This window comes from Anopheles moucheti, chromosome 3, assembly GCF_943734755.1.
Source record: "Anopheles moucheti chromosome 3, idAnoMoucSN_F20_07, whole genome shotgun sequence".
Classification (NCBI taxonomy): domain Eukaryota; kingdom Metazoa; phylum Arthropoda; class Insecta; order Diptera; family Culicidae; genus Anopheles; species Anopheles moucheti.
This window is the reverse complement of record NC_069141.1, coordinates 7,879,648-7,894,870: the sequence shown is the minus strand read 5'-3', so window position 1 is coordinate 7,894,870 and position 15,223 is coordinate 7,879,648. Positions and strand designations below refer to the sequence as shown.

The window sequence follows — 15,223 nt, the reverse complement described above, 5'->3', positions numbered from 1 at the left end:
AAAATGATTTGTTTGACTTTTGAGTGGCGCTTATAAGAAATATCCAAGAAAATGCCTCATAACGCAAGAGAGTGGAAACAAAATGTTTCTTTGTAGCATGTGCTTAAAATGTAACATCCTGAAATCAATAAACAATCACCAACGGATAATAAATAGTAGCCATTAACCCCACACTATTAATTAATACCTGTAAGATATTTTACTTCCATCGGGGCGCAATTAGGCACTGGAGGCGTCAAGAGTTTACCACGCTTGTCACCTTTGACCGGTCACCTGCACCTGCGTCGATTGATACTTTGTTGCACTAGGATGCTAAGTTACGCCTCCGGAGCCTTCTGTACCGATCGTTATCAGCCGCGTGCAATCGTATTCTCATTCGGCGCATCTAAACGAACCAATCTCAAATTCCTCCGAGGCGCATTCGGAGGCTACAAAAACTCTCAGCAACCGATGGGATGTTTGCCACAACACTAGTGGTGGCCATTGTGTGTTGGATTGGTTTGCCCATTCCACACACGTACCATCAATGATTGTGGATCCCACGGAAGGCAAGGCAGGCCGGTGTGCTGATGGTGATGCTGATTCTAATCAGTTAATTAAGTACACACCGTACAAGACAATGCGCATGTCGAATTAATGACGTACAGTGTACGGACCGGACAGTATAAGTCTACGAGCCAGCCACAAGCTTTTCCTCGTACCGGATACATCGGTGGGAAAATATCGTAGTAATTCGCCAACCGTAGATTAAATACAAATTGATTGCAACGATTCTTCTAGAAAATATTGAGCTTATCGATACTCTTCTTTAACAGCAGAAGATTTAGGAACAGGATTGAATAGTAATACGATATGATGAAGGACTTCCTCTCGATTCGGATCGTAAATAACAAACCTTCCCGTAATCCCATAACCGATCGCATTGGGCGCACCATTGCCGAAGATCGTCGACCAGTTTTACGAGCAAATAATGAACCAAGGGCTTCATTTTAAGGCGGTTCGTTCTTGAATCGCTAATCAAGCGTTACGAATGAATATTCAAATGAGCGCGTTGCTTGTTTCCGTAGCAAATCAGTTTACAAATCCTCGCCCAAAAGCTGGTAATCGTTTGTATTTTGGGGGTGCATGGTTTCGCACCTGACAGCATACCTTAAGCGGCCCTTGGTAGCCCTGGGTGCGCGTTGGAATTTTGCTGGCAAGCTGTTTGTTAAACTGTCGTTTTGTCGAACGATCCGATAGCTAAACACTTAATGACGAATTTAATGTTATGCCAATCGGACGGGTCTCGTTTGGCGATAGCATACAACCATTCAAACAGGCTTATCCTTTGTGTTGCGATTCGTTTACCCGCCGTATGATAACAACACTGGACTATTTGTCCTTATACGGACGCCACAAGGTACAGAGGTGTACATAAAAATCACCGATAAAAGAAGTTTGCAAAGCATTCAAGACAACAGCCCCGTGATAGTGCGCGATGTTTGCACGCATAATTCACACATATTCTCTGCTTCCGCAAATGGGCTGAAGTGCAGCACACGGCACGAAGAAAAGTTCACATTGCTCATCAAGGCAGTCATCGGGCGAAGTATCCGCAGACGGTCAGTACATACAACCGCATTCCCCCGTAAGCGCGACAAGCAAACAGAAGACTTCAACGATCGTATAGGTGACGAACGAATCCTCTATTGATCGTGTTTCGAAAGACGTTGCAAACGAGTGCACCATAAGTGAGGAGTTTGTTTTAAAAATACACGAAAATAAAAACGCGAAACGTGCGATAAAGTGTTCGAGTTTGAGCACCAAAGTGTCGCACAGTGTTAGCCGAAGAAGGGCAATTATTTTGGCACACTTTTACGATCCTCGCCAAAATGGCCGGCTCTTTCTTGGCCCTTGTGGAACCGGTTGTTTTGGCATGGCTATGGCTAGAGCTAGAGGTGACATTCCCAGCGATCGGTTGGAAAAAAATCGGTGCCAGGTGACAAATCTTCACCGCTGACAGCACACAAAACCCATTACCACTCATATTAAGGGTAAACTAATATCGTACATCGTAGCGAGCTCGGTTTGAATGTCATAGCGATTCCGTCTGGCACAAAGGGGGAAGGAAAATGTGAACCAGTGTGCCGGTCCGTGGTAGATGATCTCCAAACGCTAGTGGCTGGAGAGCCGCACGCAAACTCCCATTAAGCGGATGCTTCACAAACCGTGCGCTGCTGTACCGTTGCTGGCTGGCTGTGTGTCACCGTCTTCCTTCTGCAGTACGTTGCCGATCGACAGCTTGCTGCGAGGCGCCGTTTCTTGCACCCCGAGCAGAGCCTCATTAGGTATGCCGCCTACGCGTGCTAGCACGCGCTTGCACGGGGTTGTGTCTAACAAGGTTAAACTGCCAAAGCGAGTAACAGGGAGAGAGAGAGAATGGGAAAATGGACTCCAAATGCAAATGGAGAAGGACAAAAAGCAAATGCTCAAAATCTAGTTTGATGTCAGAGAGTGCGCTAATCCCACGTAAATTGGGTGCTTCCGTCAATGATTTTATTGCTTAATTCGGTTGCATGGTAATGACTCACTGTTGTCGGCGGAAGATCGCATCGAGCAAGTCGGTACGTGATGCATAATAAGATTTGTTGTTCGTGGTTTGATGGAGTAGTCAGCCGAAATTTGGTGGCGTTATGAAGCATAATTAGGCGGTTGTTTATTTTTATGGCCAACAATCCTCGTTCTCGTCGTCTCGTACCTTGTTGGGATCGTCTTGTACTGGGCGTAAAACCCGCGCAAGATTCAATGGATGTGTGAGCGATTGCATCACAACTTAAACAGAGCATTCATCCTTGATGATTATCCTGAACGCTCGTTCCATGTACATCCAGAGTAACTCTTGCCCTATCCCTGTAGACGACCTTTCGAACCTGTACGACCGAATACCCCGGCATACCAACCGGTATCATACCAATTTCGACCCCGTTTTCGATTGACATGAAAGCCTATAAATTTCACTGTCGATCCAGCGAATTGTTTATCGATTTGTAACAACTCGCTGCGGCGCAAAGCCACCCCGAAATGGTTTAAAGCAAAACAACAGCAGTACCAATATACGGTTATCATCACCAGCAAAGTCAGCTGGGAAATGCACATAAATTACCAGCGTTATGTCAATGCGCACCGAGGCGCAGAGTGTGTGTAATTGTTTTGGGATCCCTTTTTTACCTCTGAACGTTGGTGGTTTCGGTTTTGATACAGAAACATGCGGCGAACATGATGGTGGATCGCCTCGGGAATGAAAAGGGACAACGCAACAATGAATGGATAAGGGCCGGTGGCTCGCTCAGAACCACAATTACGTAGCCTTCCGTCATTGAGTTATTAAGCCGTTGAGTGGAGCACAGCTATATTGGGAAGCGGAACCGTTCGGACAGTTTATGCTTTGATATGCTTGTATACCCGAGAAGGGCGCGAAGCAACGAAGTTCACCTGGTAGGAACGCGGATGGATCTTATCCAATTCACAAATTGGTCCTCCGGCCCGGTGACACATGACCGGGCACGAAGAATGTGGTTTTTTGGCAAGTTTTTTTGTTAATGTGTGTATGAGCAAATTTGGTTCGTTGCTGTCACAACACACTCCCGAAAGCGTGTGTTTTTTTACTTTACTTCACACTTGATTTTGTGAATTTTCTTCCCCGTGGAACCGATCACCGTTTTAGCTAGGAACGATCGTACACGCTTTCCTATGCGCGAAACCGGTTTATGATACCGGGTTCGGGAGTTTAGGGGCAGGAAGAATTCACGCTCGCTGTCCCGGTTATTGTCTCCGCAACAGGTGACCATGGTTAGCTTTCGGGGTTTTTTTTTGTTTTCGGTTGTCAGGCTCGCTTGTTGCATTCCGTCGGGTAACTTCCTTTTCACTGATTTCGTTACGTTAACGGTGGAGGAAAGCAAAAAAAAAGGGAACGCGCGAATAAAGAGATATTGTTTTCTTATGTGCATGAGCTATCTCTCTTTCTCTCTCACCCTAGAGAGTTAAGTGATAGTGATAAGTTATCACCAGTGCTGCTAGTAAGGCGAGAAGGTAATTCCGAACGGTGTCCTCTTATGCAACGTTAACCCGTAAATTGCACTAGAAAGCTGGGTCACTATTTGTTGCGGGAACCGAGACAATGTTGTTATCTGTACAGTCGGACTGCAACGCGCGAGTGTCATAAATCTTCCATTTTTTATTCACCAAATAACGCATTGGAATGTGTCACCCTTAATGAATCATCATGCGCCTCCATCGTGGCAATGGAAGGCACAGGTTGTGATGACTGTCCGAAGGAAAACCATTCCCCACGCGATCGTCGACCTTTGATTAATTTTTTGACTAGCAAAAAAAAAACAAAAAAAAAACACCAAACCACCGGCAAAAAGGTGCCAAACAGGTACAGGGTGATAGTGTTTATGACCGTACATGGTAACTGGCATGTTTCAACCAGTTAAACGCACAGTTTGTAGCTAGGATTCCTAAATCAACGACGCTAATTAAATTATACAACATTGGGCCAAAGCGAGGTGCCGGAGTGCGTGGGGGTGAAATTGTTGCAAATTAGTTGTCCAATGGCATAGAAACGTGTAATGTTGGCGGGTGTTTAAGAGGCAATTTTAAAATTTGCTTTGCTTTACCCAAAGTTCCTTGCAACGTGCCTGTTTTTCTTATGGCAAACAAATTTGGCTAACGCTTTTGAAAGTGCTAGCAAATTTCACGGCCTGTCTTATGACACCTTCTCTTCTCGGTGCTCTACATTTTACTTATTTGTGTATATTTTTTTATTGCTCATAAAGCCGCATTTTTTGCATCCGCCATTAGACGACAAGAAAATTGGGGTGTTGCGATACGGAGAGACACAGAGATTGATCGATAAGCCGGTTAGTATGGGGAGTATATCAGGCGCCACCTCGTGGGAGGTTAATTGAATACATCGAAATGGTTAGAAAGAAACACCGACAAAAGGATCACATCAACCACCCGCCAGTGGGATGGAACGTTAAGAAAAGGAAAGCTTAGCGTAAAGCTTAATTTACGACCCCTAATTGAATGTGGTTCAATGAAATTGGAGACAGAGATGCCATAAAACAAATCCTCGATGTGTTACATAAAACAAATCTTATTTAACATTTCTAAACTATAAATTTACTAGACGGTTGCTTTAGTGTGACCGCTTCCAGCTTGAAACCCCTCGTGAAACGACGACCTAAGGGAGTCAATGTGAGAACCTTGAAACACAACCATCTAATGAGTTGTTTCGATGCACTTTATTAACCACACAAAAGCTCCCCATGACGTCCACAAGGTCACGTGGTGTCAGTGTGTCGGTGGTCAAATTTATGGTTGCCCTTAAACCAGCCCACTCCATCACGGCGAAGACACGAAAACGCTCGGTCCGTATGGTGTTTCTAGTCTCTAATTTGCTTCCTCGCCCGGCAGTACTGCAGCACAAACTTGTCGCAGTACGCAACCCCGCGTGACTTTGGACGTCGACGTGAAGATGTTTTGATGGATGTTGTGTTTTTTTATGTTCTTTCGCGTTCCACCCGATCGGTGTGGTAAGAAAGTCATGTTTATGTAGTTGCTTTTTTATTGTTTTCGTTTCGTTTTTATCGTCCTTCGCGTTTTCGTGGAGCAGCACTGTTTGCCGTTGAAGATGTTTCGCCTCGTCTAAGCGAAGATCCCGGGACCGTTGACACGTGCGTCGCTCCAGTAGCAAAAAAAAACTGTCTTGTTGTCAGACCGATGCTGGTAGTTCAAAGAGCATTCCTTCCATCCGAAAACTTGCGTGGCGACACAATCTTCACCCTGAATGAGTCTTTGGTGCTGTCGGTCAAGAACCAATCTGTCCAATAAATCTCCTGAGATGGCAGAACGTCAGCAGCTCACGGTGGAAAACAAAACCCCACACTCGCCCTCTGTTTGATGCTTCTGTCACGCGCAGGATTTGTCTGAGCTCGTAAAAGTGGTAAACAAGTGACATACCAAAGCTAACCGACGTTTTCGCGGCCGGTAAATCAAGCAGCAAGCCACACGGGATCGTCTCCACAGAACACCCCCGACGTTGAAGGGCCCGCTGATCGCGGAATCGATCGCAGCACCGGTGATGCTGTCAACTGATTGTGTTCTCCGGCGACCGCTGTCGGTTGACATTTGTTTACGGTCGGTACGCAACTGTGTCAATGGCAAATGGTTGCGCCAAACCAGCCATCCGGACTAGCGTGGAGTGGCTTAATTTGAAGCACATCATAACCATATTGGAAAATGCGGTACGATCGAACAGCGCACCCGGCGGACATCTGTACGGCCGCGCTGTACGTATTTGGTGGTTCTGGGGTTGTTTTGCGGATTGTCATAAATTCTAACGCAGAGCAGCGTTTTATGTTTCACCGAGAGCACCCGGATCCACGGACACGCTCACGGCGGAGACCGCGAGTTGCTCCGCGCATCCCTTCGAAGAGGTGGCTAAGAACTCCAGCAGATGTTGACGATTTGTCTCTTTAGTGTTTGGCGGGTTCTTCTGATGGGTTTCCTGCTCCGCGCTGCTACTAGCCCTTCCACTTTCTAAGCAATCAAATAAATGAGAAACGATTAGCATACGATTTGCATACATCAAGTTGGCTGAATGGTTTCGATAACACGGATCTCTCTGATCGGATCAACCAGGATGTGGTGAGCACCGCTTAAAACAGGAAAGCTCTTTTGCTATGGAAATTGCCGCCCAAAATTCAAGGAATTCCCAACCGCAGCTAGAACCCATACGTCAGACATGTGCTCCGGGTTGAAGATTTGACAGTGTGCCATGGCGACCAATCGTAGCTCCAATCAAATATTGATCTTTCCCTTCCGCGCGGTGCTTGTTTGGCGTCCTTTTGTTTGACGAATTGGCCGTTTGTTCAACGATTTGTCTCGACAAACATTGACAGTGGCTACCGGTTGTCCGCATGTTGTGTGCTCTTTTTTGTCGCATCCGCGGAGACTTTGTGTGTGCGTCGTCCCGGCACTTGAAATGGGTCAATATTTTTCTATTACACAAAATCGATGACCCATCGAAAGCGGGTCGGATAAGTGTCCCACCGGGTGGGATGACACCGATCGATACCGGTTGTTATCGGGTGGTATCCACCAGACACCGAACCAAGGTGGCAACGTTTGCTGGACGATCATTTATTTGCCGATCGTGATCATGGGCCCGTTTTGCTCAGTTTGGTTTTTTTGTCTTTGGCTTTATTTTCCTTTGCATCACGAGCCTCACCGGTCCCCAGCCAAAACTGTGCCTGCCTCAATCGGGAGAGGGATTATGTAAAAAATGGGCAAAACTGCGTAGCAAGCAAAAAAAAAAAACAACCAACCATCACACAATATGATTTCTTCTCGCCCGTAAAACCGTGACCGAAAGGGAAAAGCGAAAGAATTCAGCCGAAACGAGTCGCGCGGGTCGCGCCACGATTATGCGCACGTTCAAGACTGACCTACCAACCACTGGCCCACCATACATCCGGGATTGGTCCGGTTTGGTATTTCTGTGGGCTTCTTTGATTTTGTGAGCTGTTTTGGTGGCGTTTTGCCGTCTGTGGCCCCGCATTGTGCCGTGGTGGAGGGGAGGTTTCCTCTCCCGCTCTCTCCCGGGGAAGCATGGCCGACAGTGAACCGGCCGATCAGGATCCACGCGCTCCACGCGGCTACGGTTGGAAAGGGTCTACCCGAAGCGCTGCAAAACGGTTGTCGGGCTTTCTGCGCGTCACAAACTCCCGCCGCGAATGGGAAGGAGTGAACAAATTCGCAAGGATTACGAAATGTTCGCTGATAACAGTGTGTGGCGAAAGCGGGTGTGTTGCGGGCTGCGCTACATGTTGGCACAGCTTCGGGACACTTGTCCTGGAGGAAGCGGGCCTGTATGAAGTTACAATGCCCGTACCTTTTTTTTACCGGACGAATCCTCAACCGCGCGTTCTCCATTTATGACAGCTGACATCTGACACCCGTTGCCGCGTACTACGAACGGTGGATTAAAGCACACAGTTGTCGGTCGCTTAGTTTGAGCCGATGTTTCTTGGCTACCGTAGCGTGCCGTGGTTGGGGCTTAATTCGCCGAAGCCAAAAAGGCCATTTGCGCGAACGTTAACGCCGAAGGTTACTGGCAAATGTGTAAGGCTGGTAGCAATTAATTATGCACAGTCGCTTAGCTGATGGGTATGCTGAAGATGATGCTTGTCGAATGCTTCGTGGGTTGAGCAGAGAACAACCTCCGTTTGGTTTATGGGCACTGAGCAGCGATCCTCGTCACCATTAGCCGACCATCTCCAATTTTGGACAAGAGCATGCTTTAGAGATGCCTCAAGAAGTTCGCCTGAGGATGATCGCCAGATGTTGTGTTGCTTAAGAACGACACATCGCAGACCGATCGTTAATCCATGCTTAAACCAAGATCGCCAAGCCCCATTCATCTTCGCTGGAGAAACAAACCAAAAAAATAAGAAATGATTTTCGATTATGGACAACGTATTCTAAGCAGCGCGTCCTCCACTACACCGAAGGCTGAAGGATGATTAATTGGGCAAAAGCATTTGCAAAAGTGATCGATCGGTACGGTGAAGGACTTGGTCGGATGTTTTGGGCCAGATGGTGTCGGGAGGCTATATTTATAAATTAATTTACTCACGGCCGCTGACAGTTCCTAGCGGGATGTCCAGCAATGTGTGTTCTTGAGGCGTCGTATTTGAGATCAATCATTCCACCTACTGCTGCATTCTTCACACTTAACCATTCTTACCGATTCTCCTCCATTCCATTCCAGACTGGCGAATGTTACGCACCGGAAGTATGCTGCAAACAGCAATCCCTGCTGTCCCAATCGACCGTCCTCACGAACGAAGGTTACGTCGTTAAGGTACCGGAAAATCAGTACCTCCCACCGGAGGGTCAAAACACCGTCACAAACATTCAAACCGCACCACCACCACCACCACCCACTACACCTCGCCCACCACCCACCACTACACGCTATGTACCGCCACCAACGACCACACGCTATGTTCCACCACCGACCACCACGCGGTACGTGCCACCACCGACCACCACCCGGTACGTGCCACCGCCCACGACGACGCGCTACTTCCCACCACCGACCACCACCCGTGCACCGTTCCGCGGCGACGAGTACATCCCACCCAGGGAGGAGGTACCGGCCTCATCCAATGATGACCCTAACAAGATCAGACCTCCACAGGACGAGCTGCCGAACCCGGCCAACGAAACGCCGGTCGTGATCCGGCCGACCACCCTGCGCCCATTCCAACCGCCACGCCAGCCGGGTCCGGAAGCGCCACCGCCGCTGCCCCCGGTAGGATGTTCGGCCGCGATGAACTGTACCGAGGAGGAGTACTGTTCCTCGACCGGTGTCATCTCGAAGACGCCCGTTGTGCTGACGGAAGAGCAGAAGCTGTTCCGCGTCCCGGTCACCGCTTGTCGCAACTTAGAGCGTGGCTTTACCGGTGTGTGCTGTCGCGATCCGGACTACGTTGATCCGTGGCCGGTCGGTCAGCTCGGACAGTACAATCCGGAAATTCTCGGCTTCGACGATGGTTCGTACAAACCGACCGGTAATGGAAATGGTAACGGAAACGGTAACGATAACGGCAATGGACGCCGTCCGGGCGAACCAATTCAGGCATCGCCGTCACAGGTAACGTCCACACAATCGTTTGCACCGAACCAGTTCGTCAGCCAGACGGCCTCAGTGACACAGTCGAAAACGCAGTACGATCGGGGCGTAACAGCGTCCGCTTCCTTCCAGTCCACCGTCGGCCAGCGGGTCAATGCCGTACCGTCAGGTTTGCAGTTTACCAACAGTGGCAACACACGGTTCCGCCCGTTCCAGAACCAACGTTCGGAGAGCACGTTCGCTAAGCCGCAACAGTGTGCCCCGAGAAACTATGTAAGTATATTGCGACCACTTGACTACTGGCCAGGTGAATTATGACCCCGGAGAATGCGCCTCTCCGCGAGCGATGGTGGAGGCCGGGTCACTTGTCAATGTCACGCTTAAAACGACCGCCGTTTTTGTTCGGTAGAGACAGAGCTGACTCCCCGCTGACCAACAGTTTACACATCGCCGGTGGATGGTTCAGGTCAATGGATTTATGGGTGCCATAAATGAATCTGTGCTTTGAAGCAAGAATCTCCATCTGGAGACTTGCTCCCTGCCCGACCCGTTCATAATAATATGCTAATGCATCGGTACTAAATGGAATATGACTATTTTACCGTATATCATCCGTCTTCGCGTCTAGTCCGCGGTGTAGACATTGAAGTGGTCGTTAAATTGATTCTAAATGCCATCCGATGTGTCTGAGCAATAGGTATTTTTTAGCGGAGAGTCATTTCTTTGTTACTTATTATTAATAAGCTCACTTCTTGATGTCTTTATAAGTGGAGCAACGTGTAATTTGTTGTTTGAGTTATTAATGTCTTACCATTTGTTTTGCAGAACACGCAGCCACGCGGTGCAGGACCTTTGGGAACTGGATTCGGAGAGTTCCCTTGGCAGGCAATGGTGCTGCTGGAGACGAACAAAACTCTGCTGTGCGGTGGAGCTATCATTTCCGATAACACCGTCGTAACTGCTGCCAACTGTGTTTATGGGTAAATCTCGAGTTTTTTTTTAGATATTCAAGATATTTATCCTCCTTCTTGTCATTTGCAGACTAAACCCACGAACGATCCAAATCAAGGGAGGCGAATGGCGCCTTGGAGTTGACGCGGAACCAAAGACATTCCAGATCGTGCGCGTAAAGGACATCGTGTACCATCCGGCTTACAATCCGACCACACTGAACTACGACGTAGCCATGCTGGTGCTAGAGGATCGTCTACGATTTGACACGCACATCGGTGCTATCTGTCTGGACGAGAACGACGTGGTGCCGAGTGCTTCGTACGAGAACTGTGTAACCACCGGTTGGGGCAAGGAAGTGCTTAAGAGTAAGTGTTTTAAATCACACCAATTCGCGCGTTGGAGATCATTGCTTAAATTCGCTATTACCAACATTTCGTCCAAACAGTTCACATCCAAAATGCACTGATGCAACAGATGTCGATCTCGTTGCTGTCGGAAGCGGAAAGCCAAAGCCAGCTGCAGCGGAACGGATTCGCACCGGAATCGCACATCTGTGGCAAACCGTCGGGTGATGCGTGTGAGGTCGATGTAGGCAGTGCGCTGGCTTGTGCCGATACGAGCGGTGCCTACTACCTGAAGGGTGTCTACTCAGCCGACAACGGTTGCAACCGTCCGGATCAGATCGTTTCGTTCTCGAACATCGACGTGCAGTGGATCAAGCAGGCACTGAAGAACCCGAACCAGTTTATTACCCCGGTTCCAAACTATCAGACCGCGGCCAACAGTCCACAGGTGACGCGAGTACAGCTCCAGTCCACTCAGGGCCCGGCGTACAACAACAAGTACCTGCCACCGTACTAGAGAAGGAGTCTAGTGGCACGGCAGAAGCAAAGCATCAACACCAACTAATTAACATCCAGTGATAGTACATACGAATACACTACTGCACGGAAGCAGATCCCGTATCAGGTCCTTGACGATTTGGGCCATGGTAGTGCAATCCGTGCAACAACAAAGCATTACATACCATTCCACACGTAACAACCACCATCTGCATCATGATTACACGCGCATTACATTGATGAAAAAAAAAAACATTTTACACTAGAGCATTAATGAATGCAAACAAACAAACAAACACACACACACAAACACGAGTACACCATTTCGGTGGTGCTTATTTAGGTGTTAAGACAATCTTTACTACCCTATTTCACACCGTCAGGCGGTAAAACGATCGGATGCCCGATCCGATCGACTGTTCAAACACAGTTTCCAACAAAACACACGATACACGTTACTCTCGACCATTCTTCGTCTTTTTCACCCGACACAAGTCGTCCCCCAAACGTACCCCAATGTGCATCCGCTCCGCGTTCTACTATGTGGGTCAGCCAGATGTACCACCACTTCACCCCTTAGCCTTTAAGTGATCCAGCATACATTTTTATTTGTAAACAAAATAGCGCTCGTATCCAGATCGAATGGTAGTAAGTAGATCGTAATTACCATCTTAGCAGCACATGACAATTTACAAATGTGGTGTTGAAGCACATAATACAATCTATAGTAAGCGCACGATCACCAGAAGAGAGCTAACCCAACTAGCATCAAACAGATCTGGTTGGGAAATAGTGTTTTGATCATTGGAGATGGCGAGAGTCTTAACGTTACCAGTTTAAAGAAATTTAACCATCGAAAAGCTCTACCAACGTCACACACCCACTCACTGGACTGCAGCAAAAGGCTCACAAGACACACTGACCAGGGCGAGAAGCGGAAGCACACAACGTGACGTTCTTTTTTACATCTGTAATATTATTTAATTACCTGTACATAATAAATATTGTAAGCTTTCATCGTTTTTAGGAAATAACTCAATGGTGTTTTTCTCACTTCAGCAAAACCTTTCTCATTTCGTGATGACTTTCTACTTACGGTACTGGAGGGAATTATGTATCGAAGAAGGTTCTTCCTTTATTCACTTCCTTGCCTGCTCGTAGTGCGCAGTGTACCACTGTACAGTTTCATTGATTGCGACATCGAAGTCTGTAAACTGAAAGTTTGGCAGATGCTTCCGCAGCTTCGCATTTGAGGCCGTCTTCTTGTACTGGCCATCAGCTTTGGTGGTGTCGTACACGAGCGATCCCTTAAATTCGAAAGCGTTCGCCAATGATTCGGCGAGCTGAGCGATCGACACTTCGGCTGATTCGTCGACCGATAGGATGATTGGTTCGACACTGTCATACTGACGCAGCACCCAGATGAAGAGTTTGGCAAGATCCAGCGAGTAGATAAACTGCCGGAGAGGTTTTCCCGTGCCATACACGGAGAATACTTTACTTTCTTGCGGTTGCTGTACAGAGAACGGGTGAAGAGAGTAAAGAGGGGCGTAAGCAAATATCGGTTGCGCACAATTGCTTGTCATTGTACTCACGTCAGGGTTCTTAACAAACATAAGTTCATGCAAACGATGAATCATGCCGGGAATGACATGACTTACACCCGGCATAAAGTTATCATGCGGTCCAAAGACATTGCAAGGCACTACGGAGGTGAAAATGTCGCCGTATTGTTGATTGTAGGCTTTATTTAGTACATCGATCATACGCTTGGCATGACTGTACCCGAAATTTGAATCATGGGGTGGACCATTGTGTATCTAAAACGAAAACGTACGAAATCATTATCACACACATGTTCTGTATGCAATCGCAACAGTAACAAACCATAGTTTCATCGATGGGATAAGAAGTTTTATCGGGAAAGATGCACGTCGATAGGCACGATACGACTTTCTTCACCTTCAGCTCGTGGCTTAGCAGGAGAATGTTATCGTTGATCAGCATATTTTTACGAAAGAAATCCAAATTATTGCTCATGTTGTGGAACAGCCCACCGACCATCGCTGCCAGATGAACTACGTGCGTTGGTTGATGGTTAAGAAACATTTGCCGGGTTGCAGTTAAATCGCTAAAATTACAAAAATAATTCATACTTTAAATAAGAGAAATTTTCACCGATGGTAATTTGAAAATTAGGTCACAAGCTTATGCCACATGGAGCTACGGTTGTACATCTCGAAAAAGGTGTACATTTTAAAACTACCTTAGCCCAAAACTTACGTTAGATCGGCATCTTTTGAGCGGACGAAAATCCATCGCTCATTGGTAGGATTTTCTTCCTTTATCACCGTTTCGATAGCCTTTCCGATTAGACCGGTACCGCCGGTAACCAGCACCACTTTGCTCATTTCTGGGACAATTATGTTTTATACTAGAACAATATGAAGAAAATTTACAGTTGTATGGTGTAAAAACAGGGGCACACGCATAACACTTGGTGTTTTAAACACCGTAAAAAGCGAGTGATAAAATGTTGGTTCCGAATATCTCTGTTTTGTTGCGGTTTGACACGTCAACTGAGGATTCCGAATGTAAACAATGGCCCAAATAGCATACAGCTGTCATTCGAGATCAACTGATATTTTATACCACAGCTGCTCAGTTTGCTATAAAACATATTTTGAAAGGGGCGGCAACACCAAAGGAAATAAAATTTACGCTTAAACGCATCGCAGAATTTTGAGTGTTTTGTAAATAGAGAACCTTGGCTAAGTAAAGAATGTGATCCGTGTTAGTTTTCTCGCCATTGAATGTTTTATTGCAGTTTTAGCCCAGACAAAAACTAACCGTAGTTTCAAAATCCTCCGCCAGAGTATTATACCAAAACGCGCTAGTGTTTGTTCAAGACACGCGGTTTTTGGATAAACAAACTTTTCCGGGCATTTCGGCTCATCATACTTTCAATTTTTAGTGATAACTAACTTGTTATTTTTATATAAGTCATGTGTTTTCCGTGTGTCATGTGTCCCTGTAAAGGTCATCAAATCGCAAAGGTAAAAATAAATACAGCAAAACGGGTCGTTCGAACAATCATCACATCCCATTAATGTGGTACCATTTCTCCAACCAAATAGCTTTCCCGCGTAAAAACCTGCAGCAACTTTCAACCATCAACCCGTGTGAAGTTAAGATACGCACTGGGCAGTCCTCGCATTGTTATAGTGTTAATATTTCAGGATAGTTCAGAAAGTGTGAAACGAAACGGAAAAGCACAACGCCGGCAACGGCGGACAATCAATTTCCCTTGCCCTATCTCACGCCGGAGAACACCGGGTGGAAGCAACGAGATGGAAACGGCTGTACGGTGCGTAGTCTGAAATGTCCTAATAAGCCGCTCAGGGACATGTAAATAACACCTCGCGGGGCAGTTTGGTCGATTCCGAACGATCGGTCCACGGTGAGTCGCGTTTGACTGGGTGATTTACTTGGCGCGGCGGTCCGCAAGGTAATAACGCTTTGGCAGATAAGAGCATGCGGCCTACACTCGCGACTAAGAGGCAAGAGTGTGTGTCCCAGCCACAGCAACTAAAAGTTGATCTCCAACAGTACGGGCAACGAAATGTGAGGGCACCAGTACAGTACAACTGCGGCAAATATGGCAATGGCGAGAGATGGCGAGTTCCTTTCCATCTCATTAACCGCTGAAAGCCATACGGAATCGAAATCCCGTCTGCTTGGT

General features: G+C 47.2%; 2 protein-coding genes across 2 annotated transcripts in view; one reads left to right on the top strand and one right to left on the bottom strand.

Moving 5' to 3' along the window:
• Positions 1-12,509, top strand: part of LOC128300896 (uncharacterized) — a 31,661-nt gene extending 19,152 nt beyond the window's left edge. The window contains exons 5-8 of the mRNA XM_053037144.1: positions 8,819-9,958; positions 10,511-10,665; positions 10,727-11,004; positions 11,085-12,509. Of these exons, the coding sequence (XP_052893104.1) occupies positions 8,819-9,958; positions 10,511-10,665; positions 10,727-11,004; positions 11,085-11,500 (1,989 nt within the window). The 3' untranslated portion in view covers positions 11,501-12,509. The remainder of the gene's footprint in view (positions 1-8,818; positions 9,959-10,510; positions 10,666-10,726; positions 11,005-11,084) is intronic.
• A 111-nt stretch (positions 12,510-12,620) lies between these two features.
• LOC128304108 (probable GDP-L-fucose synthase) lies at positions 12,621-14,010 on the bottom strand. Its single transcript, XM_053041242.1, has 4 exons — positions 13,765-14,010; positions 13,369-13,612; positions 13,077-13,301; positions 12,621-12,995 (listed from the first exon to the last, which is right to left on the bottom strand). Exons 1-4 carry the CDS (start codon positions 13,890-13,892, stop codon positions 12,621-12,623), a joined length of 972 nt encoding a protein of 323 aa, XP_052897202.1. The 5' UTR covers positions 13,893-14,010.
• Positions 14,011-15,223: the final 1,213 nt, after the last annotated feature.

Bases quoted from the DNA above. Each gene is read 5' to 3' on its own strand.
- LOC128304108 (XM_053041242.1), bottom strand. From the start codon at position 13,892: ATGAGCAAAGTGGTGCTGGTTACCGGCGGTACCGGTCTAATCGGAAAG. The intron at 13,302-13,368 runs GTTTGTTACTGT...TTTTCGTTTTAG, and splicing joins ATCCCATCGATGAAACTATG to ATACACAATGGTCCACCCCA. The intron at 12,996-13,076 runs GTGAGTACAATG...TTCTCTGTACAG, and splicing joins TGTTTGTTAAGAACCCTGAC to CAACCGCAAGAAAGTAAAGT.